Source organism: Bubalus bubalis, chromosome 11 (assembly GCF_019923935.1).
Source record: "Bubalus bubalis isolate 160015118507 breed Murrah chromosome 11, NDDB_SH_1, whole genome shotgun sequence".
NCBI classification, from domain to species: Eukaryota; Metazoa; Chordata; class Mammalia; order Artiodactyla; family Bovidae; genus Bubalus; species Bubalus bubalis.
The window spans coordinates 51,007,145-51,033,679 of record NC_059167.1 but is presented as its reverse complement, the minus strand read 5'-3'; the positions used below and the strand labels follow the sequence as shown (position 1 = coordinate 51,033,679).

Genomic DNA, 26,535 nt, shown 5'->3' with positions numbered 1-26,535 from the left:
GAGCCATAACTCTGTTTTAGATTATTATTTTAAAATTTATATCAGTTTAAAGAGTAATAGCTGCTATCCAGGATTTCTTCTTCTGGCTTTAAACTGTCATACTCTAAAGGGTCCTTCAGTCAGAATGCAACTAGCTCTTGTACAAATTAATGTGTATGTAATTATATGTACTGAATTTCATTTTCCAATGATTTGTTGATAGCCTCCTGATCTTGTATCCTGGGAATGTGCTAAATTATACTTCCTGTAATTTTTGGTACATTTATCAGAAATCTTTATACAATCATGTCTTCTGAAAATAAAGAAAATATTACCAATTTTACTTTCAAGTTTTTGGCCTAATAATATCAGATATTATTACAGTATTAAATAGTGGGAACAGCTATCCTTGCATATATTATTTTTAATATATTGCTTAATTAGAAGAACAATGATCTGAAAACTAATCAAAGGGCTGAGGGAAAATGCAAAAGCTGGGTTTTTTTCTAGAAGCAAATGCCAATACTAGTTCTAGGAATAGTAAAATAAATTTCTGCCCAGCAACAGCAGAATACATATTCTTTTCAAGTTCACGTGGCACATTCAACCAAATTAGATCACATCCTGGGCCATAAGACACACTTTGGCAAAATTGAAAGTGTAGAAATCATATAAAAATACACTCTCAGATTACAGTGAAATAAAATCATAAATTAATAACCAAAAGATAACCTGGAAAATCCCCACATATTTGGACATTAAACAACACTTGAATCAAAGAATAAGTCTCAAGATAAATTAAAAATATTCTGAACTAAATGAAAAGACAACTTATCAAAATTGGTGGGATGCATTGAAAGCAGTGTTTAGAGGGAAATCTATGGCATTGAGTACATATATTAGAAAATAAATAGTCTAAGCTTCTACCTTAGGAAACAGAAAAAAAGAACAATATAAACATAGGTTAAGCAGAAGAAAAATAATAATAAATTATACCAGAAATCAGTGAAATTGAAAACTGGGAAACAATAGCAAAAATAAATGAAACCATAGGCTGGTTCTTTGAAAAGATCAATAAAATTGATAAACACCCAGCCTGACTAACAAAGATAAAAAGAGAGGAGACACAAATTACTAATATCAGAAATGACTGAGAAGTCATCATGGACATTAAAAGGATAACAGAGGAATATTATGAGCAACTCTGTGCTCACAAATTTGATAACTAATGGGAAAATTTTTTAAAAAGACATTCTACTAAAGCTCACATAAAGAGAAATAGATAATTTGAATCGCTCTGTATTTATTAAAGAAATTAAATTTGTTGCTAAAAAACTTTCTCACAGAGAAAGCTTCAGGCCCAGATGCCTTTGCTGGTGAATTCTAGCAAATATTTAAAAATAAAATAGGAAAAAATAATGCCACTTCTACATAAATTTCAGAAAATTAAACAGGAGAGAATACTTCCCTACCTATTATTTGAGACCAGCATTATCCTGACATCAAAACCAAAGACATTACAAATATATTTTTAAAATCCCAACACCTAACAGATTGGCACCCAATCTTGAAATAGTCAGGACTTTCCAGGTGGCTCAGTGGTAAAGAATCTGCCTGCCATGCAGGAGATGCAGGTTCAATCCCTGGGTCAGGAAGGTGCCCTGGAGTAGGAAATGGCAACCTGCTCCAGTATTCTTGCCTGGGAAATTCCCTGGACAGAGGACCCTGACTGGCTACAGTCTGTGGGGTCACAAAGAATCAGACACCATGGAGTGCACGTAGTCCCTGAAATAGGACCTTCTTGCTTGCCCTTCCACATTTTTTTTTTTGATTGTAGGTTATCCTGACCCAGGACTTGGGGTTTAAATGGCCTTAAACTGTCCTGTATGACTTTTTGCATCCTGGTTACAAGTGTTTGCATCCAAGGGCAGTGATTTAATTTACATCTGAAGCCTGATTTGAAAGGATGTACTGGAACCCAATCAACTCCCCTTCTCCTGAGATTGATCTAGAGACCCAAAAGGATAGAATAGTTGCTGGTGGGAGCTGAGGATGGAGACTCATACTGTCTAAGCCTGGATAGACCTGACCTATATCTGTTAAAAAATTGAATCAGTAGTTAATAACATCCCCCATTAAAAATGTATCAGTCCACATAGCTTTGGTGATGACTTCTACCAAGCATACCAATTCCTATAATTTCTTCCAGAAAATAGAAGGAACACTTCCTATGTTATAAGCTTGGCATTCCTCTAATATTAAAACCAGGAAGATATTACAGGGAACGAAAACTACAAACTGATATCTCTCATTAGTGATAGTTGCTCAGTCGTGTTCAACTCTTTGCAACCCTATGGACTGTTGCCTGCCAGGCTCCTCTGTCCATGGAATTCTTTAGGCAAGAATACTGAAGTGGGTTGCCATTTCATAAAAGCAAAATCCTCAAAATATTAGCAAATAAAATCTTAACAATGTTTAAAAAATATTATATACCACAACCCAGTGAAATTTATTTCAGGTATACAAGATTGGTTCAGTGTTCAAAAATCAGTTACCATAATCTGTCACAACAACAGGCTAATGAAGAAAAATCATGTGACAATATCAGTACATACAAAAATAGTGCTTGACAAATTCCAACACCCATTCATGGTAAAAACCCTCAGCAAACCAGGAATAGAAAGAAACTTCCTCAACTTGATGAAGAACATCTATACAAACCCTATAGCCAACATCATACTTAGTGGTGAGGAACTAGATGCTTTTCCTCTATGATTGTAAACAAGGCAAAATATTCTCTCTTCAGTGTTGAATTCCTATTCAACATTGTACTGAAGTTCTAGCTAATACAGTTAAGAAAAAGAAATAAAAGGTATATAGATTGGGAAGGAAGGAATAAAACTGTCTTTGTTTATGGTATGATTTCTATGTTGAAAATCTCTAGAATTGACCAAAAAAAAAAAAAAAAAACCAAAAATCAGAAGAACAGAAGACCTCTGGAACTAACACAGGATTAGTATACAAAAGTCATTTAGTTTCCCTATACACCAGCAATGAACAACTGAAATTTAAAATAAGAAACACAATGCCATTTTCACTGCCACAAAAAGAAAAATACATAGGTACAGACCTAACAAAATATGTACAAGATCTCTGTGAGGAAAAATATAGAACCCTGATGGAATTAATCAAAGGAAATCTAAATAAATGGGAAGATAACCCAGGGATAGGAAAACTCAATATTGTCAATATGTCAGTTCTTTCCAACTTGATCTGTAAATTCAGTGCAATCCCAAGTACAATCCTGATAAGTTATTTTGTAGATATTAATAAATTCTGAGTTGATATGGAAAGACAGAAGAGCCAATAATATTGAAGGAGAAGAAAAAATCAGCAGTACCCAACCTCAGTACTTACCGTGAAGCTACAGTAATCAAGACAGTGTACTGTTAGTAAAAGAACAGACAAATAGGTCAGAAGAATAGAAGAGAGAGAGCCCAGAAATAAACCCACACAAGTATAGTCAGTGATCTCTGACAAAGGAGTAAAGGCAATAATTAAGAAAGGACAGTCTTTTTGACATGGTGTTGGGGCAACTGGACATCCACATGCAGAAATGAATCTAAACACTGACCTTGCACCTTTCACAAAAATTAACGTAAAATGGATCATAGACCTAATACTGTAAAATGCAAAACTATAAAACTCTTAGAAGATAGCATAGGAGAAAATATAGATGACCTTGGGTTCAGCAATGAGTTTTTAGATACACCACCAAAAGGCATGATCCATGGAAGGAAAACTTGATAATTTGGACTTCCTTTGAGTGAAAAACCTCTGATCTGCAGAAGAGATACTGCAACAGAGAATAACGAGACAAGCCACAGCTGACAGAAAATATTTGCCAGACGTGTTCGATGAAGGACTTATATCCAAAATAGACCAAGAACTCTAAAATTCAGCACTAAGAAAACAACTCATTAAATAAAGTGCAAAGGGAAGAGAAGATACACAGGCTGCAAATAAGAATATGATAAAATTCTCCACACCATATATGATTGGGGAATTTCAGACTAAAATTAGGTGCCATTACCTATTAAAATGGCTAAGATCCAGACAAGACAACAAACTTGGCATCACCAAACACTGACAAAGGTGTGAAGCAGCAAAAACTCTCATTCCTCGCTGGTGGGAATGCAAAATGTACACTCACTTTGGAAGACAGTTTGGCAGTTTCTTACAAAGCTAATAACGTTGCTTATATGATCCAGCAGTCACTCTCCTAGGCATTTACCCAAATGGGTTGATAATTTATATGCATACAAACACTTGCATACAACTGTTAATAGCAACTTTATTGATAATTTCTCCAAACTGGAAGCAGCTGAGATGTCCTTTAAAAAGCACAGACTTCTGTGGTGGTCCAGTGGCTAAGACTCTGTGCTCCCAATGCAGGGGGCCCAGGTTCGATCCCTAATCAGGGAACTAGATCCCACATAACTGCAACTGAATAAAAGAGCCCCCATGCTGCAACAAAAATGGAAGATTTCATGTACTGCAATTAAGACCTTGAGCAGCCAAATAAATTTTTTTAAAAAGTGAATCAATAAACTGTGGCACATCCATAAACAGAATATTATTCAGCATTAAGAAATAATGAACTAGTAAGCTGTGTAAAAACCATGAAGGAGGCAATGTCTTTACGCACTGTATACTAAGTGCAAATTACTGTGTGAAAGAAGCCAGTCTGCAAAGGCTACACTCGTATGAATCCACGAGGCCATTCAAGTAGGACCTAAATCAAATCCCTTATGATTATAGAGTGGAAGTGACAAATAGATTCAAGGGATTACATCTGATAGAGTGCTTGAAGAACAGTGGCTGGAGGTTTGTAACATTGTACAGGAGGCAGTGATCAGAAACATCCCCAAGAAAAAGAAAGGCAAAATGTTTGTCTGATGAGGCCTGTATAGCTGAGAGAAGAAGAGATGTGAAAGGCAAAGGAGAAAAGGAAAGATATACCCATCTGAATGCAGAGTTCCAGAGAATAGCAAGGAGAGATAAGAAAGCCCTTTTAAGTGAACAATGCAAAGAAATAGAGGAAAATAATAGAATGGGAAAGACTAGAGATCTCTTCAAGGAAATTAGAGATACCTAGGGAATATTTCATACAAAGATAAGCACAATAAAGGACAGAAACTTGATGGACCTAACAGAAGAAGACATTAAGAAGAGGTGGCAAGAATAACTTAATGACTCGGATAACCATGATGGTGTGATCACTCACCTAGAGCCAGACATCCTGGAGTGTGAAGTCAAGTGGGCCTTAGGAAGTATCACTATGAACAAAGCCAGGGATGGAATTCCAGCTGTGCTATTTCAAATCCTGAAAGATGATGCTGTGAAAGTGCTGTACTCAATATGCCAGCAAATTTGGAAAACTCAGCAGTGGCCACAGGACTGGAAAAGGTCAGTTTTCATTTCAATCCCAATGAAGGGCAATGCCAAAGAATGTTCAAACAACTGCAAAATTGTGCTCATTTCACATGCTAGCAAAGTAATGCTTAAAATCCTTCAAGCTAGGCTTCAATAGTATGCAAACCGAGAACTTCCAGATGTACAAGCTGGATTTAGAAAAGGCAGAGGAACCAAAAATCAAACTGATAACATCCACTGGATAATAGAAAAAGCTAGAGAATTCCAGAAAAGACATCTATTTCTGCTTCATTGAGTACACTAAAGCCTTTGATTGTGTAGATCACAACAAACTGTGGAAAATTCTGAAAGATACGGGAATACCAGACCATATCTTACCTGCCCTACCTGCCTCCTGGGAAACCTGTATCCAGATCAAGAAGCAACAGTTAAAACTGGACATGGAATGATGGACTGGTTAAAAACTGGGAAAGGAGTATGTCAAGGCTGTATATTGTCACCCTGCTTATTTAACTTATATGCAGAGTACATCATGAAAAATGCTGGGCTGGATGAAGCACAAGCTGGAATCAAGATATCTGGGAGAAATATCAATAACCTCAGATACACAGATGACACCACCCTTATGGCAGAAGTGAAGAGAAATCAATGAGTCTCTTGATGAAAGTGAAAGCGGATAGTGAAAAAGCTAGCTTAAAAGTCAACATTCAGAATATTAAGATCATGGCATCCAGCCCCATCACTTCATGGCAAATAGGTAGGGAAACAATGGAAAGAGTGAGAGACTTTATTTTCTTGGGCTCCAAAATCACTGCAGATGGTGTCTGCAGTCATTAAATTAAAAGATGCTTTCTCCTTGGAAGAAAAACTATGACCAACCTAGACAGCATATTAAAAAGCAAAGACATCATTTTGCCAACAAAGGTCCATCTAGTCAAAGCTATGGTTTTTCCAGATATCTTTTCACTTTCATCAAGAGGCTCAATGATTTCTCTTCACTTTCCAGATGTGAGAGTTGGACTAGAAAGAGGCAGAGCATAGAAGAATTGATGTTTTTGAACTGGGGTGTTGTAGAAGACTCTTGAGAGTCCCTTGGACAGCAAAGAGATAAAACCAGTCAATCCTAAAGGAAATCAGTCCTGAATATTCATTGGAAGGAATGATGCTGAAGCTGAAGCTCCAATACTTTGGCCACCTGATGGCAGAAAACTGATGCATTGGAAAAGACCCTGATTATAGGAAAGATTTGAAGGTAGAAGGAGAAGAGGATGACAGAAGATGAGATGGTTGGATGGAATCATCAACTCAATTGACTTGAGTTTGAGTAAACTCTAGGAGATGGTGAAGGACAGGGAACCCTGGTGTGCTGCAGTTCATGGGGTTGCAAAAAGTCAGACAGGACTGAGCAACTGAACAGCAACAACTATATTATTCCAGCTCTGTGAAGTTCTGGGAAAGGTGCAGTAAAGGAGACAATAAAAAGGTAAGTGTTTGTCAGGGCTTTAGGGGGAAGAGGAAGAGATAAATAGGTGGAGCCTAGGACATTTAGGGCAGTGAAGAAATTATTCTATGCTAAGTGATGGTGGACACATGCAAAACCCAGAGAACTTTATAACACAAAGAAATAGTGAAGTCTGATACAATCTATAGATTTTATCAATACTGGTCCATCATTTGTAACAAACGTACAGCACTAAAGCAAGATACTAAAAGCAGAAGACACTGGGGAGGGGAATAGCAGAGATATGGGACCTCTATGCTCAATTTTTTGTAAACCTAAAACTGTTCTAAAAATTAAGGTATTAATTTTTAATACAAAAACAAAAAGACCAAGCAGATTAAAAAAAAAATAAAGCAGAACTTTTAGGAATAAAAGTTGAAATTAGCAAATTAGACCTTGATAAAGATAACTGGATAATAGATCTGAAGAAATTATTCAACTGCAGGACAGAGAAAAAAGGAGAATAGAAACAACTTGAATGTCTTTCAGTTTAGGGCTGATTGACTAAATTAATCTATACCCATGCACACACATGCATGCATGCACACACGTACCTACATGTGTGTTAGTCACTCAGTCATGTCTGACTCTTTGCGACCCCATCGACCACAGCCCAGCAGTCTCTTCCGTCCATGGAATTCTCCAGGCAAGAATACTGGAGTGGGTTGCCATTTCCTTCTCCAACATACCTGTATACATACAAATAAAAATACACACTGGAGTCCAAGGAAACTATTTAAAATGTCTATAGCATATATTAACTGAAAAAAAGCAAATTATGAAGCTCATGTAAAATTGATCTTGTTTTGGAAAATTGTGTGTGTGTGTGTGTATATGTATATATACACAGAGATATGTCTAAAAGGATGGTCAGGAACATGTGAACTTTAGATATTTCTGGATTATGAAATTCGAGGTGATTTTTTACCTTCTCTTTGCTTTCTTGTATAGTTTGAATTATTTAGAAGAGTATTTTTCACACATTTACAAACACAACAAAGTTATATTTACATAAAATGTTTTTAAAAGAGATGGAAAATATGAATGGTTAAAAGACACTGAGGATAGACTAAAAAGGTATAGTTGGAAATCCAGAGCAGAGAATATAAATAATGATATTTAAGGAAATGATGATAATGATTAAGAATATCCTGAAATTACAAGACAAAAATTCACAGATGCTATAAGCACAATGCTTAACTATCAAAATAAAAAAAATTAACACCTAGACATATTATGTTGAAACTTAAAACACCAAGACAAAGACAAGATATGAAAAACCCCAGATAGAAGAGGCAAGTCATCATCAAAGAAACGATAACCAGACTTGCAGCAGAGATTTCCTGTAAGCACCATTACAAGATAGAAAATACTGGAATAATAGTCTCAAAGTATTGTGATATCTTTTGAGTATGAGGATGCAATAAATATATGTTAGGAATTGAGACTTTACCCCCAATAAATTTATTAAATTGAATTTTAAGAAATCTTGAGAATAAAAAATTTTCAAGCTTACTAAATGTAGGAAATCCTTTTCTGCATAAAATAATGATTTTATAACAAATAAACCCCTGGAGAAGAGTGATTAGATTTTGTGTTCTAAGGCCCTTGTAATTATTTGGGGGAAATGTTAAAATATGTATTAACTTTAGACTTAATTTTGTTAGATATGCATGATAAAATATCATGGATAACCAGTGAAAAAATAGAAAGATCATACACAGCTTCAAAACTGATGAAAGAGGGAAATTAAATTGTAAAGCAAACAACAAGCATTAATCAAGAAAGGAGAAAACAGGAAGTAAAATAAAGCAAGACAAATAGGAAACATTAAGTCCAAATATCACAAAACACATAATTTAACACAAAATATGATCACAATAAATACAAATGTATTAAACTTGACAGTTAAAAGACAGAGATTTTCATATTGAATAGAGTATAGTCATTCATACATCACTTAAAGGGGCACATCAAAATAATAAAGATGTAATTGAGAGTAATGTGATGGGAAAGATGTATCAAGAAAATACTAAAGAAAAGCTTAGATGGCTTTACTAGTATTAAAATAGTCTTTAAGACACAGAGCTTTATTAGTAATAAAAGAGGGTCACTGCATATTGAGAAATGGTTTTATCAGAGAATCTAATAGTTCTATTTAATTCAGTAATAAAATAACAAAATTTATAAGTGTAAAAATGATAGAGCTAAGGGATATTTTGACAGGTCTGACACCAAAGTGGGAGATTTCAACATAGCTTTCTAATTATCAGTGGGACAAGCAGATGAACACCTAATAAATTAAGATCAGTTTGTCCCATTACTGGTGACAACTGACTTTGATAACTTGATTGAGGTACTGTCTGCCACATTTCTCCAATGATAAGTTACTATTTTTTACTTTGTAATTAATAAGTATCTTGAGAGGAGATACACTGAGATTACATAAACGTCCAACTTTTCATTATACTTTTACCATCCATTTAATGATATTTGCTTGAAGCAATTACTAGTGTGGGGTTTGACACCTGGTGATAATCTAATCCCATCATTCCTTGATAGCTATTAATTTGAGTTCTACTGTTAAAAACAGCTTTTCCTTATTCTTCATTTATTTATCCATAAAAAATTTATATCATTATGGACTTTTGGATGCCTTTTTGTTCTTTGGGTAATAATCCATCACTATCTCACTTGTTTTGTTGCTTGAATTATCCTGGTATTGGCCATTGGGACCCCCTTCATGTTGTCTCTTGTGTCCCTTTGATATGTCCCCATCAGGTTTTGAACATAACTTAATTTCCTGCACCACAATATTCCAAGATCATCTTGTCCTTTTCCTCTACAGCCTTAAGATACAGTATTTCTTCAGGGAGCCTTTATTAGAGGGGAACACTTTAGACAGCATTCCAAACTTTTGAAAATGCTCAGAAAATCTGAAAACCTTCAAGTATTTTGGAAGAATTTGTTTTCCTTTGTTTTTTTTTGTCAAAAGACTGAAAAAAAGTGAAAGTGTTAATCACTCAGTCATGTCCGACTCTTTGTGACCCCATGGACTGGAGCCTGGCAGGCTCCTTTGTCCATTGAATTCTCCAGGCAAGAATACTGGAATGGGTTGCCATTCTCTTCTCCAGGGCATCTTCCCAACCCAGGGTTTGAACCCAGGTCTCCTGCATTGCAGGCAGATTCTTTACTCCCTAAGCCACCATGGAAGCTCAGTCTATAAAAATAACAGCATAGTAAGAATATCAAACATTTTAACTTTTAGTGTACCAGGAAAAATAGTCATCATATTTGCCATCTGGGTCCAGTGGAGGCTATATAATTTTAAAACTTTAAGTTATTTTATGAAAAATTTAGAAAAGTGAAAGTACAGAGATAGTGAAAGCAAAAGAAAAAGAATTTAAACAAAACCAAACCAATGTTTCTTCCATATTTTTCTGGTATTGAAGATATATGTACATGAAATGAGCAATGGCCTTTGAATGCAACTACCCAGGTGGCATAGTGGTAAAGAATCCGCCTGCCAATGCAGTAGACATGGGTTTGATCTCTGTGTCAAGAAGATCCCTGAAACAGGAAATGGCAACGCACTTCAATATTCTTGCCTGAAAAATTCCATGGACAGAGGAGCCTTGGTGGGCTATAGTCCATGAGTTTGCAAAGAGCTGGACATGAATGAATGACTGAACACATATACATCTGCTCATCAGCCATCATGTTTGAAACTGGAAACATATATGTCATAAATACTGATTGCATATTTAAACACATTTCTAATAGGTTATATCTTATTGTTCTGGTTCTTCTTGCATTTGCCTTATCATAATGTAATAGTATTTAAAAGTTTGAAGGCTCCTAATTAGGTAGAAAAGAGCATGACCATCTTTGTTCCATAAATACTAAAAGATTTTCATTTTAGTTTACAAATGTAAATTAGATTGATCATTCCAATGAACTTCTTATTTCTACATAATATCTGTCCTTCTCAGTCACCTTTGTATATACACATACTTTTAGCATTTGTCCATTTATGAATCATATCAACTAAATTTTTGCCCACAAATATCTTAAAAGATGAAAGAATTCTTAGATTTTTTAAAATCAAAACAGGATGGTTTTAAAGTACTAAGTCCATCCTATTGAATAGCTAACTAGGGGAAATGGCAACCCACTCCAGTGTTCTTGCCTGGAGAATCCCAGGGATGGGGGAGCCTGGTGGGCTGCCGTCTATGGGGTCGCACAGAGTTGGACACGACTGAAGTGACTTAGCAGCAGCAGCTAGGTTAGACTATCATATTTCCTTTTTTATGTTTATAATTATCTTGTTTGCTCTCTGATTATTAATTTGGAGAAAGTGCATTTATTTATCCTAAGGGCTCATAGTCCAAGATTTTGCTTACACAGTCAATTTCACCCTCATCAACAGTGTCTCTAGTGTTTCTGTCTCTTTGCTTTCAGCTGCTGACTCATCTAGCAGTTATGAAATGTCTTTTTCTATTAGATTTCTTCTTTTTCTCATAATGAACAGAAATGAAAACTTCTGAATTCTTAACTGTGTTCAATGAAAGGAAAAAAGAATATGAAAAAGTTGGTATCATCATACATCTTTTATTTATATCCTTTTGAGACATAATAATGCATTACTTTGGATAATGCATTAATAAAACCAAAGGATGATGGAATTGTTCTGTTGCTCAGTCATGTCCAACTCTTTGTGACCCCATGGACTGCAGCACGCCAGGCTTCCCTGTCCTTCACCATCTCCCGGAGCTTGCTCAAACTTATGTTCATTGAGTTGGTGATGCCATCTGTCCATCACATCCTCTGTTGTCCCCTTCTCCTCCTGCTGGTGATATGTTTATTTAGTCATTTCTAGATAGTTTCATAATGTTTTCTGTTTCCTTATTATTTTAAATTTTTTTGGCATAGTTGGAAATAATTGATGAGTGATGATGAAATATTTCCTAGAATGAAGAAATTTGCAAGATATAGAAAAAGCTTGTTAAGACCCCATGCTGTTGCTACTGCTGCTAAGTCGCTTCAGTCGTGTCTGACTCTGTGCGACCCCATAGATGGCAGCCCACCAGGCTCCACCGCCCCTGGGATTCTCCAGGCAAGAACGCTGGAGTAGGTTGCCATTTCCTTCTCCAATGCATGAAAGTGAAAAGTGAAAGGGAAGTCACTCTGTCGTGTCTGACTCTTCGCGACCCCATGGACTGCAGCCTACCAGGCTCCTCCATCCATGAGATTTTCCAGGCAAGAGTACTGGAGTGGGTTGCCATTGCCTTCTCCATAAGACCTCATACTGTATTTTAAAACAATAAATGCTGGAGAGGGTTGGAGAAAAGGGAAAAACTCTTACACTGTTGGTGGGAATGCAAACTACTACAGCCACTATGGAGAACAGTGTGGAGATTCCTTAAAAATCTGGAACTAGAACTGCCATATGACCCAGCAATCCCACTGCTGGGCATATACACCAAGGAAACCAGAATTGAAAGAGGCACGTGTACCCCAATGTTCGTTGCAGCACTGTTTACAATAGCTAGGACATGGAAGCAGCCTAGATGTCCATTGGCAGACGAATGGATAAGAAAGCTGTGGTACAGGAGACATCAAGATGGCGGAGGAGGAGGTGGACATGGAGTACATCTCTCTTCATGGATACATCAGGAATACACCTTCAGACACAGAAGTGCCTGCAGAACATCAGCTGAGAGTGGACAGGAGTACCTGACCAGTGGAAAATAACATATAGAACCACGCAAAACTTGGTAGGACGAAGGAACTAGAGGGAAAAACAGGAGTGTTAGTAGGATTGGACCTGCCTTGGCCAGTGGGGGAACTGAAGCAGGGGTCCGATCCCCACATCAGGGTAACTGAGTCAGAGGAGAAACATTTAAGGCTGAAACAGCCTATCTGTGGCAGCCTAAATGGAATGAGAATCAGACAGCCCTTGCTGCAGCCATACATACCCTGGACAGGAACGCAGGTACCCTGGAGGGTGCAGTGGCTGGGAGCTGGAGTTTGGGGCCTGTGGAGCAATCCCAGGGTGAGGGCTGCTGTTGACTGTGGAGAGACGGTTCCAGGGGATGTGAGGGAGGAGATTGTGGTGGGAAATGCCTGTGGAGGAAAGCCCAACAGCCATGCAAGCAAGGCGATACTGCTGAGTCACGCACAGGGGGCGGAGCTATCACCATGGCCTTTCCACACACCAGTGTGGGTAGCTGAACAATAGAAAGGCTGGTCCATCAAACAAACGCCTGTTGCACTGAACTACAGAGTAGGACCCCATTCAGGGTGCCCTTTTACGTGCCTGATGTGCCCATTTACAGAGTAGGACCTCAGACAGGGGGGCCCCTCTATGTGCCTGATGTGCCAAACAACAGAGAAGGACCCCAGGCAAGGGAGCCCTCTAAGTGTCTGAACAGCGGAGCTACGGAGATAGACTGGCCAAAGAGGCCTTCTGATCACCAGCTACAAGAAGCTGGAAAAAAGATTCTGATAGGGCCGTAACTCTGCGGTGGAGGCAGTCCATGTCCCTGCACACTTGCACAGACAGGGTTCTGGCAAGCCAAGCAGCTGTGCCACCTTCACACTCAACTCTTCACTGGGGCAGAGCTGCCACAGACAAAAAAAGTCTTGTGCCTATGCATGCAGGGTTGCTTCAGTAGTGTCCGATTCTTTGCAACCCTATAGACTGTTGCTTGCCAGGCTTCTTGGTCAGGGATGGGGGGGTTCTCCAGGTGAGAATACTAGAGTGTATGGGCCAATATTGGTTGCCATACACTTATCAGATCAGATCAGATCAGTCGCTCAGTTGTGTCTGACTCTTTGCGACTGATCTGATCTGATAAGTGTATAGCAACCAATATTGGCACATAGGCTCCAGTATTCTCACCTGGAGAACCCCGCATCCCTGACCAAGAAGACTGGTAAGCAACAGTCTATAGGAGCAATATATAGCCTGCTGCCTAGCCACCAACCCCGCTGAGTACCTGGTGCTGCCAGAACCCCTGCAACCCAAGCAGCTGCACCATCTCCACACCTGGCCCTCACAGGGGCAAACCCAAGTCCTCCAGGGCAGCAAGCAAACCCCAGTGGACAACCCACATGCAGAGGTGGACATAAAACCACAATTGAAACCCAGGGGCAGTGTGTCTAAGGAGGAAGACCCAAAACCTTCCCACTAGCTGTACAAGCTGCAGATTAAATCCACATGATCAACTAGGCAGACTGTGTCTATGGAATATATAAAAGGTCATTGAGAGCTTCCACAAAAGAAAACGCACTAGTTCTGATAGCTGTGGACACTGGGGGTGAGAACACAGAGGAGTAGGAGCAGATTAGAATCTGAGCTGCCCCCACTGCAGGTCCAGAGGTCAGCACAGTGTTGGAGGGCATCCTAGGGAGGTGAGGTGGATGGTGACTCCCAGCGAGGGAAAGGACCCTGACAGCAGTGACTCAAGAAAAACATTTGTTATTCTTACGTCTTGACTTGTTCTGTAGATTCTTTTGGATTTTTTTTTTCTCTTTCTTCCCTCTGTTGTAGTTGTCGATTTTATTGGCAATATGAAATATAGTTAAGCTTTTGAGCTTTTTTTTTTTCCCTCAGTCACATTTTTTATAGTTGTTATAAACCTCTGGGCTTTTGCAGTTCTGTGGAGTTTTCCTTTTTTTTCTTTTCTCTTTTTTAATTTCAGTTTTTAATTTTTAAACCTATTATTATTTTTTCTACATTTATTCCTTTGTTTGCCTTTCCTACTATTCTTTTCCCCTTGCAGTTAATCTTTAATGTATATAAATCTTCTTTATCTCTATTAACTTTGCATATCTGTTCTTTCTTTCCTTTCCTCTTAACATATTTGTTAGCTTTATTTTCATTACTTTCTTCCCCAGTTGGCACCTTGCTTTAGTTTTGTTTTCCAGTTTGTGCTTTAGTTATTTTGTTCTGGTAGATATAATTTTTGGTTTCCTTCGTTTGCCAGGTCAACCTATTGTAATTTATTTTTGTTGGACCGTTTCGATTTTGCTTATAGATGTATATGTATATGTGTATATTCAGTCACACTTTTTATTGTTGTTATAAACTTCTGCCTCTATGTTGGGCTTTTGCAATTCTGTGGCGTTTTCTTTTTCCTTTTTTACTTCTGTTTTTTTTTTTTCTTATTTTGTTTTTTATAATTTTAATTTTTAAAGCCTATTATATTTTTTCTACATTTATTCCTTTGTTTGCCTTTCCTACTGTTCTTTTCCCCTTGCAGTTAATCTTTAGTGTATATAAATCTTCATCTACCTCTGTTTAACTTTGCATATCTATTTCTTTCTTTCTTTTCCTTCCTCCCAACATATTTGTTAGTTTTGTTTTCATTGCTTTATTCCCCACTTGGCACCTTGCTTTAGTTTTGTTTTCCAGTTGTGCTTTAGTTAGTTTTGTTCTTAACTGGTAAATATAATTTTTTGATTTCTTTTGTTTGCCAGGTCAGTCTACTGTACTTTATTTTTGTTGGACTGTTTTGATTTTGCTCATGGGTGATATGTATATATTCCATTATTTTAATTATTATTTGCCTGATTTTATAACTGCCATTTGTCTGGGGTTCATCTTTGGTTTCTCATTTTTGGATATTTATTTTAATCTCACTTAATGCCATAACAAACCACTTGTGGAATCTTCATTCCTGACCAGAGATCAAGCCCTGAACCTTTGGAGTGGAATCACTGACTCCACGGCCCTAGACTACCAGAGAACTAACCTTAAGGAGTATCAGTTAGTGAGAACTAACACAAAGGAAACCACTTGAATACAAAATCTGGCATCACCCAACCACCAGTAGCACCCTGTGCAAGATGCCTCATCTAAACAACAAACAAAACAAAAATATGGACCCAATCATCAGCAGACAGGATTACCACCTCACTCAGCCTTATACATCAGAGGAAAAACAAACAAAAACTTGGCACAAATCTCACCCTATACAAAGCTTACACAAAGCACTGGACCAACCTTAGGAGGGCAGAAACCAAAAGGAAGAAAGAATTCAACCTTGAAGCCTGGGAAATGGAGACCTCAAACACAATAAGTTAAAAAAATAATGATGAAAAGGCAGAGAAATACTGCATAAATGAAGGAACAAACTAGAAACACAGAAGTCCAAATAGATGAAGAGGAAATAGGCAAGCTACCTGAAAAAGAATTCAGAAAAATGAGTAAAGATGATCAAAAACCTTGAAAACAAAATGGAGAAAATGCAAGAATCAATTTAAAAAGACCTAGAAGAATTAAAGAATAAACCTACAGAGACAAACAACACAGTTACTGAAATTAAAAATACTCTAGAAGGAATCAATAACAGAATAGCTGAAGCAGTAGAATGAATCAGTGAGCTGGAAGATGAAATGGTGGAAATTACTTTGGAAGAGCAGAAAACAGTAAAAAGAATGAAAAGAACTGAGGATAGTCTCAGAGACCTCTGGGACAATATCAAATGCACCAACATTCGAATTATAGGGGTCCCAGAAGAAGAGAAAAAGAAAGGGTATGAGAAAATTTTTGAAGAGATTATAATTGAAAATTCCCCCAACATGGAAAAGGAAATAGTCAAGTCCAAGAGGTACAAAGAGTCACATACAGGATAAACCCAAGGAGAAACACACCAAGACAATACTAATCAAACTAACAAAGATTAAACACAAAGAAAGAATATTAAAAGCAGCAAGGGAGAAGCAACAAGTAACATACAAGGGAAACCCCATGTGCTTAACAGCTGATCTTTCAGCAGAAACTCTGCAGGCCAGAAGAGAATGGCAGGATATATTTAAAGTACTGAAAGGGAAAATTCTACAACCAAGATTTCTGTACCCAGCAAGGATCTCATTCAGCATTGATGGGGAAAGCAAAAGCTTTTCAGACAAGCAAGTTAAGAGAATTCAGTACCACCAAACCAATTTTATAACAAATGTTAAAGAGACTTATATAGTCAAGAAATACAAGAGAAGAAAAAATATCTACAGAATCAACCCCAAACAATTAAGAAAATGGCAACAGGAACATATATGTCAATAATTACTTTAAATGTAAATGGATTAAATGCTCCAACCAAAAGACACAGACTGACTGAATGGTTACAAAAACAAGACCTATATATGTGCTGTCTACAAGAAACCCACTTAAGACCTCAAGACATACATAGACATATGAAAATGAGACGATGAAAAAAGATATTCCATGCAAATGGGAAGCAAAAGAAAGCTGGAGTAGCAATCCTCATATCAGATAAAATAGATCTTAAAGAAGATTACAAAAGATAAGGAAGCACACAATATAATGATCAAGGGATCAATCCAAGAGGAAGACATAACAATTGTAAATATCTATGCACCCAACATAGGAGCACCTCAATACATAAGACAACTAATAGACATAAAAGGAGAAACTGACAGTAACACAATAATAGTAGGAGACTTTAACATCCCAGTCACACCAATGAACAGATCATCAAAACAGAAAATTAATAAGGAATCTTATTGATTCTTATGGATTCTTATGAATCTTATGGATCTTATTGATATCTTCAAGACATTCCATCCAAATGCAGAAGAATACACCTTCTTAAGTGCCACATGAACACTCTCCAGAATAGACCACATCTTGGGTCACAAATCAAACCTCAGTAAATTTAAGAAAATTGAAATCATATCAAACATCTTCTCTGACCACAATGCTATGAGACTAGATATCAATTATAAGAAAAAAGCTGTAAGAAACACAAACACTTGGAGATTAAACAACATGTTTCTAAATAACCAACAGGTTACTGAAGAAATCAAAAAGGAAATAAAAAAAATTTTAGAAACAAATGACAATTAAAACACAACTCAAAACCTATGGGATGTAGTAGCAAAAGCAGTTCTAAGAGGGAAGTTTATAGCAATACAATCTTACCTCAAGAAACAAGAAAAATATCAAATAGACAACCTAACTTTATACCTAAAACAACTGGAAAAAGAAGAACAAAAAACCTCCCAAATTAGTAGAAGGAAAGAAATCATAAAGATCTGAGCAGAAATAAATGAAAAAGAAATGATAGAAACAGTAAAGATTAATAAAACTAAAAGCTAATTCTTTGAGAAGGTAAACACAATTGACAAACCTTTAGCTAGAGTCATCAAAAAAAAAAAAAGAATCAAATGAACAAAATTAGAAATTAAAAAGGAGAAGTTAACAACAGACAAGGCAGAACTACAAAGGATTATAAGAGACTATTATGAACAACTGTATGGCAATAAAATGGGTAACCTGGAAGAAATGGACAGATTCTTAGAAAAGTTCAATCTTTCAAGACTGAACCAAGAAGAAATAGAAATTATGAACAGCCTAATAACAAGCACTGAAATTGATGCTGTGATTAAAAAAATCTCCCCAAAAACTAAAGCCCAGGACCAGATGGCTTCACAGGAGAATTCTATCAAACATTTAGAGAAGAGCTAGTGCCTGTCCTTCTAAAACTCTTTCAAAAAACTGAAGAGGAAGGAACACTTGCAAACTCATGCTATGAGGCCACCATCACCCTGATACCAAAACCAGACAAAGACAACACAAAAAAAGAAAACTACAGACCAATATCACTGATGAACATAGATGCAAAAATCCTCAACAAAATTTTAGCAAACAGAATTCAGCAATACATCGAAAAACTCATACACCATGATTAAGTTGGGTTTATTCCAGGAATGGAAGGATTCTTCAATATACACAAATCAATGTGATACACATATTAAAAGATATGAAAGATAAAAATCATATGACAATCTCAATAGATGCAGAAAAAGCCTTTGACAAAATTCAGCACCCATTTATGATAAAAATTCTTAAAAAAATGGGCAAAGAAGGAACATACCTCAACATAGTAAAGGCCATATATAAGCCTACAGAAAGCATTATTCTCAATGGTGAAAAAACTGAAAGCATTCCCCCTAAGATCAGGAACAAGAGAAGGGTGTCCACTTTCACACTATTATCAACATAGTTCTGGAAGTCCTAGCTACAGCAATCAGAGAAGAAAAATAAAAGGAATCCAGGTTGGAAAAGAAAAAGTAAAACTCTCACTGTTTGCAGATGACATGATACTGTACATAGAAAACCCTAAAGATAGTATCAGAAAATTAATAGAGCTAATCAGTTAGCAAAGTTGCAGGATACAAAATCCATATACAGAAATCATTTGCATTTCAATATACTAACAATGAAAAATCAGAAAAAGAAATTAAGGAATCAATCCATTCACCATTGCAACCAAAAGAATTAAATATCTAGGAATAAACATTCATAAAACTAAGATCATGGCATCTGGTCCCATCACTTCATGGCAAATAGATGGGGAAACAGTGGAAACAGTGTCAGACTTTATTTTTTGGGGCTCCAAAATCACTGTGGATGGTGACTGCAGCCATGAAATTAAAAGATGCTTACTCCTTGGAAAGTTATGACCAATCTAGATAGCATATTCAAAAGCAGAGACATTACTTTGCCAACAAAGGTCTGTCTAGTCAAGGCTATGGGTTTCCAGTGGTCAAGTATGGATGTGAGAGTTGGACTGTGAAGAAAGCTGAGCACCAAAGAATTGATGCTTTTGAACTGTGGTGTTGGAAAAGAGTCTTGAGAGTCCCTTGGACTGCAAGGAGATCCAGCCAGTCCATTCTGAAGGAGATCAGTCCTGGGTATTCTTTGGAAGGAATGATGCTAAAGCTGAAACTCCAGTACTTTGGCCACTTCATGCAAAGAGTTGACTCATTGGAAAAGACTCTGATGCTGGGAGGGATTGGGGGCAGGAGGAGAAGGGGACGACAGAAGATGAGATGGCTGGATGGCATCACCGACTCAATGGACGTGAGTTTGAGTGAACTCCAGGAGTTGGTGATAGACAGGGAGGCCTGGCATGCTGCAGTTCATGGGGTCGCAAAGAGTTGGACACGACTGAGCAACTGAACTGAACTGAAGGAGACAAAAGAACTGTACACAGAAAATTATAAGACACTGATGAAGGAAATCAAAGATGACATAAACAGATGGAGAGATAGTCCATGTTCCTGGGTAGGAAGAATCAATATTGTGAAAATGATTATACTACCAAATGCAATCTACAGATTCAATGTGACCCCTATCAAATTACCAATGGCATTTTTCACAGAACTAGAACAAAAAATTTCACAATTCATATAGAAACACAAAAGACCCCGAATAGCCAAAGCAGTCTTGATAAAGAAGAATGGAACTGAAGGAATCAACCTTCCTGACTTTAGGTTATACTACAAAGCTACAGTCATGAAGACTGTATGGTACTGGAACAAAGACAGAAATATAGACCAATAGAACAAGATAGAAAGCCCAGAAATAAACTCTTGCACCAATGGGTACCTTATTTTTGACAAAGGAGGCAAGAATATACAGTGGGGCAAAGACAGCCTCTTCAATAAATGGTGCTGGGAAAACTGGACAGCTACCTGCAAAAGAATGAAATTAGAACACTTCCTAACACCATACACAAAGATAAACTCAAAATGGATTAAAGACCTAAATGTAAAACCAGAAACTATAAAACTCTTAGAAAAAAACAAAGGCAGAACACTAGATGACATAAATTAAAGCAAGATCCTCTATGACCCACCTCCTAGAGTAATGGAAATAAAAACAAAAGTAAACAAGTGGGATCTGATTAAACTTAAAAGCTTTTGTACAGCAAAAGAAACTATAAGCAAGGTGAAAATACAACCCTCAGAATGGGAGAAAATAATGGCAAATGAAACAACTGACAAAGGATTAATTTCCAAAATATACAAGTGGCTCATACAACTCAGTGCCAGAAAAACAAACAACCCAATCAAAAAGTGGGGAAAAGACCTAAACAGACATTTCTCCAAAGAAGACATACCGATGGCTAATAAACACATGAAAAGATGCTCAACATCACTCATTATTAAAGAAATGCAAATCAAAACTACAATGAGATATCACCCCACACCAGTCAGAATGGCCATCATAAAAAAATCTACAAACAATAAATGCTGGAGAGGATGTGGAGAAAAGGGAATGCTTGCACTGTTGGTGGGAATGTAAGTTGATACAGCCACTATGGAAGATGATATGGAGATTCCTTAAAAAACTAGGACTAAAGCCACCATATGACCCAACAATCCCACTCCTAGGCATGTACCCTGAGGAAACCAGAATTTAAAAAGACACATGTGTCCCATTGTTCACTGCAGCACTATTTACAATAGCTAAGACATGGAAGCAACCTAGATGTCCATCGACAGGTGAATGGATAAAGAAATTGTGGTACATATACACAATGGAATACTCAGCCATAAAAAGGAATTTATTTGAGTCAGTCCTGATGAGGTGGATGGACCTAGAACCTATTACACAGAGTGAAGTGAGTCAGAGAAAGATAAATATCGTATTCTAACACATATATATGGAATCTGGAAGAATGGTACTGAAGAACTTATTTAAAGGGCAGCAGTGGAGAAACAGACATAGAGAATAGACTTATGGACATGCGGAGAGGGGAGGAGAGGGTGAAATGTATGGAAAGAGTAACATGGAAAATTACATTGCAATATGTAAAATGCCATATGTAAATTACCCAACAGGAATTTGCTGTATGGCTCAGGAAACTCAAACAAGGTCTTTCTATCAATCTAGAGGGGTGGGATGGGGAGGGAATTGGGAGGTTGGTTCAAAAGGGAGGGGATATATGTATACCTTATAGCTGATTCATGTTGAGGTTGCAGAAAACCTCAGAAGACAAAATTCTGTAAAGCAATCATCCTTCAATAAAAAAATAAGTTAAAAAAAAATAAAAAGAAAGTGGTGGTATGTATACACAATGGAATATTACTCAGCTATTAGAAAGAACACTTTTGAATCAGTTCTTATGCAGTGGATGAAACTGGAGCCTATTATACAGAGTGAAGTAAGTCAGAGAAAAAAAACACTAACACAGTATATTAATGCATATATATGGAATTTAAAAAGATGGTAACGATGACCCTATATGTAAGACAGCAAAAGAGACACAGATATAAAGAACAGATTTTTGGACTCTGTGGGAGAAGGCAAGGGTGGGATGATTTGAGAGAATAACATTCAGTTCAGTTCAGTCGCTCAGTCATGCCCAACTCTTTGGGACCCCACGGACTGCAGCACGCCAGGCCTGCCTGTCCATCACCAACTCCCAGAGTTTACACAAACTCATGTCCATTGAGTCGGTGCAGCCATCCAACCATCTCATCCTCTGTTGTCCCCTTCTCCTCCTGCCTTCAATCTTTCCCAGCATCAGGGTTTTTTCAAATGAGTCAGTTCTTCGCATCAGGTGGCCAAAGTATTGGAGTTTCAGCTTCAGCATCAGTCCTTCCAATGAACACTCAGGACTGATTTCCTTTGGGATTGACTGGTTTGATCTCCTTGCAGTCCAAGGGACTCTCAAGAGTCTTCTCGAACACCACAGTTCAAAAGCATCAATTCTTCGGTGCTCAGCTTTCTTTAAAGTCCAACTCTCACATCCATACATGACTACTGGGAAAACCATAGCCTTGACTAGACGGACCTTTGTTGGCAAAGTAATGTCTCTGCTTTTGAATGTGCTTTCTAGGTTGGTCATAACTTTCCTTCCAAGGAGCAAGCATCCTTTAATTTCATGGCTGCAATCACCATCTGCAGTAATTTTGGAGCCCCCCCCCCCAAAATAGTCAGCCACTGTTTCCACTGTTTCCCCATCTATTTGCCATGAAGTGATGGGACTAGATGCCATGATCTTAGTTTTCTGAATGTTGAGCTTTAAGCCAGCTTTTTCACTCTCCTCTTTCACTTTCATCAAGAGGCTCTTTAGTTCTTCCTCGCTTTCTGCCATAAGGGTGGTGTCATCTGCATATCTGAGATTATTGATATTTCTCCTGGTAATATTGGTTCCAGCTTGTGCTTCATCCAGCCCAGCATTTCTCATGATGTATTCTGCATATAAGTTAAATAAGCACAGTGACAATATACAGCCTTGACATACTCCTTTCCCTATTTGGAACAAGTCTGTTGTTCCAGCAAATTTGGAAAACTCAGTAGTGCCCCCAGGACTGGAAAAGATCAGTTTTCATTCCAATCACTAAGAAAGGCAATGCCAAAGAATGCTCAAACTACCACACAATTGTACTCATCTCACATGCTTGTTGGAGAAGGAAATGGCAACCCACTCCAGTACTCTTGCCTGGAGAATCTCATGGATGGAGGAGCCTGGTGGGCTACAGTCCATGGGGTCGCAGAGTTGGACATGACTGAGTGACTTCACTTTCACATGCTTGTAAAGTAATGCTCAAAATTCTCCAAGCCAGACTTCAGCAGTACGTGAACTGTGAACTTTCAGATGTTCAAGTTGGATTTGGAAAAGGCAAAAGAATCAGAGATCAAATTGCCAACATCTGCTGAATCATCAAAAAAGCAAGAGAGTTCCAGAAAAACATCTATTTCTGCTTTATTGACTATGCCAAAGCCTTTGTGTGGATCACAATAAACTGTGGAAAATTCTGAAAGAGATGGTAATATCAGACCACCTGACCTGCCTCTTGAGAAATCTGTATGCAGGTCAGGAAGCAACAGTTAGAACTGGACATGAAACAACAGACTGGCTCCAAATAGGAAAAGAGTAACATTGAAATATGTATATTACCATATGTGAGATAGATGACCAGTTCAAGCTTGATGCATGAAACAGGGCACTCAAAGCTTGTGCACTGGGACAACCCAGAGGGATGGGATGGGGAGAGAGGTGGGAGGGGGGTTTGGGACAGGGGAACACATGTACCCCCGTGACTGATTCATGTCAATGTATGGCAAAAACCACCACAATATTGTAGGGTAACTAGCTTCCAATTAAAATGAATTAATTAATTTTTTAAAAAAGATCCCATACTATATTTTATACTGGGAAAATGATCCGTGGGCTTAAATAACAGTAAGAGGATGAATTTTTTTCTATTAAAAAATAAGTAGTTTTTCTGTATGATCTTTGGTAGACCTCTAAGAAACAATAAAAGGTCATGGAATATCAATCTTTACATACATTCCTGGTGACTCAGTCAGTAAAGAATATGTCTGCAATGCAGGAGACCCAGGTTTGATCCCTGGGTCAGGAAGATCCCCTGGAGGAGGAAATGCCAACCCACTCCAGTATTCTTGCCTGGAGAATTCCATGGACAGAGCAGCCTGGCGGGCTACAGTCCATGCAGTCAGACATGACTGAGCGACTAAACCACCACCACCACATACCTTTAGAACTGTTTAGTAAAGCTTAAAAACTGTAATTGGATCTGATGATATTTCAAGATTTAAGAAGTTTTAGTCAAATAGTGAATAAAAAGAGTATTGGCACGACCCATTCCATTCTCCCTTAAACCTGATAAGGCCTAGAAGTGAATGTTTAATGAAACTAACCTCTAATAAATGTTTTTCTTTTGTTACCTTTAAGATCATACTGCATTTCAAAGGGGTATACAGATTCGATGAGCTGTAAAATGTTAGGAAATTTGTTAAATGGAGTGAAAAGAGTCTTATAACTATTAAATAGTTGTGTTTCTTTGGTCTGAGCAAGTCTGGAAACCAGGGTATAGTGGGAAGAGCAGCAGACTGAATCAGAGCCCCAGAGATGACCTGCTTTTTCTGACTATTAACCTCTCTTAATGTTTTCATCTTTAGTTGAAATAATAAAATCCTGCCATTAGAGTTGTTGTAAGTATTTAATAAACTACTAGGGACTGTTGACCCTGAAAGACTGGAACTGTTAATCATCCTTGCCTCTCCTGTGTCTAGAAATACCTTGCATTTATTAAATACATTATACAAATGAATACAGCGTATTACGCATGTTTACACATTCATAGTAAAAACTTGAAATTTGTTACAAAGTCATTGTGTTTGTGCTCAATACATTTGTATTAAGTGCGTTTATAGGCTTAAGGCATTTTTTCCCGCCTTTTATCTTAAAAAGCCTTCAGTAAAAGAAGACTCCTTCAACACAGGCTCATTGTTTTATCAAATCAAGGAAAAAGCAAAGATCTGACATAATCTAGAACTTAATATTTAAAATTTTAGATATACACTCACTTAGCTTCATCTGTAATTATTAAAATGCCAGGCAGTAGCAAATCGGCTTATCATTGTGTTTGTTCTAAATTGACTGGCTACTAAATGGTTCATAAGTTCAGAAATGTTTGTTGTTGTGCCATAAATTTTATGAAGCAAAACATCTTTATGTATTCTTTGAGCTTTCATAGTCCAAAATATTAGTTTGGATTTTTTCTTAATGTCAATAAAAATTTAATGTTTTTGCCCATATTTTCCCTCCTCCTTTAACTCATCTCTTACAAATCTCCTTAGAAATTGACTTGCATAATTTCTTAAACCATTAGTCTCTTTGCCATTTTAAGATAGCCTTCATTTCCTATATAAAGAAACCAAGGCTCTTAAGAAAAATCCTGGAGAGACCAATTGGAAGGTTACAGGCCTTTTCCCTTTGCCTGCCCAGCAAAAGGAAAGAGATCTAACTGGGGTTTACACACGTAAGTTGTTCAACTCACCAGTTGGTTTGGTCAGAGTCATTGCTGTGTTCTGGTTCTGACTATAAATTAGGCAAATATTTGTTCCAGCACCATTCAGGTTTCCTTGTGAACTCACTTAAGGCCTCTGACAGAGAAACTAGTAGCTTAGGCTGGATGACTGTCAGTTTGATCCACGATTTACCCTTTTGGGGTATTGGCCAGAGCCTGGACTATAATAAATACTTTCTCAGCCTCAGTATATGCTCTGTATGTAGGTGAGACTCTCCTTCCTTCTTTGTTTGACTGTCTCAGTAATCGACAGATTCACTAAAGGTAAGCATTATATTTAATCTTTGGATGACATTAAGGTAAAAATACCACAAAGGAAATTTCTGAATTGAGGGTAAGGCTAGACTGCATAATGATCAAGGTTTTCTTGTAACTCTTCAAATTCTGTACTTTAGTTATATACCAGCAAGTATGCTGTGCTATGCTTAGTTACTGTCGTGTCCAACTCTGCAACCCCATGGACTGTAGCCTGCCAGGCTCCTCTGTCCATGGGGATTCTCCAGGCAAGAATACTGGAGTGGGTTACCATGCCCTCCTCCAGGGATTGAACCCTGCAGGTAACCCAGGGACTGAACCCAGGTCTCCCACATTGCAGGTGGATTCTTTACCGTCTGAGTCACCAGGGAAGCCCAAGAATACTGGCAGACCAAGTATTATTACTATAGTACTTTTGTATAGTACAGCACCATTGACTGACTTTCTGTCACTTGTCTCATGGAGTCCATTCTGTTGTCTATTCCCTTAGATTTTTATTAACAACGAGTGGCAGAATTCAGAGAGTGGGAGAGTGTTCCCTGTCTATAATCCAGCCACAGGAGAACAGGTGTGTGAAGTTCAAGAAGCAGACAAGGTATGTTCATCTGAGAAGAAAAATTGCTATGAAATAACTACCTTCAGACAGCAAAACACTAAACTTATGCTCTCCAGACATCACCACTAATGTTCATTTATCACCTTTT

The 26,535-nt window shown here is 37.6% G+C and overlaps 1 protein-coding gene across 1 annotated transcript in view; it reads left to right on the top strand.

Moving 5' to 3' along the window:
- ALDH1A2 (aldehyde dehydrogenase 1 family member A2) overlaps positions 1 to 26,535 on the top strand; it is a 119,962-nt gene that overhangs the window by 28,557 nt on the left and 64,870 nt on the right. The window contains exon 2 of the mRNA XM_025295676.3: positions 26,322 to 26,426. Within this exon, the coding sequence (XP_025151461.2) occupies positions 26,322 to 26,426 (105 nt within the window). The remainder of the gene's footprint in view (positions 1 to 26,321; positions 26,427 to 26,535) is intronic.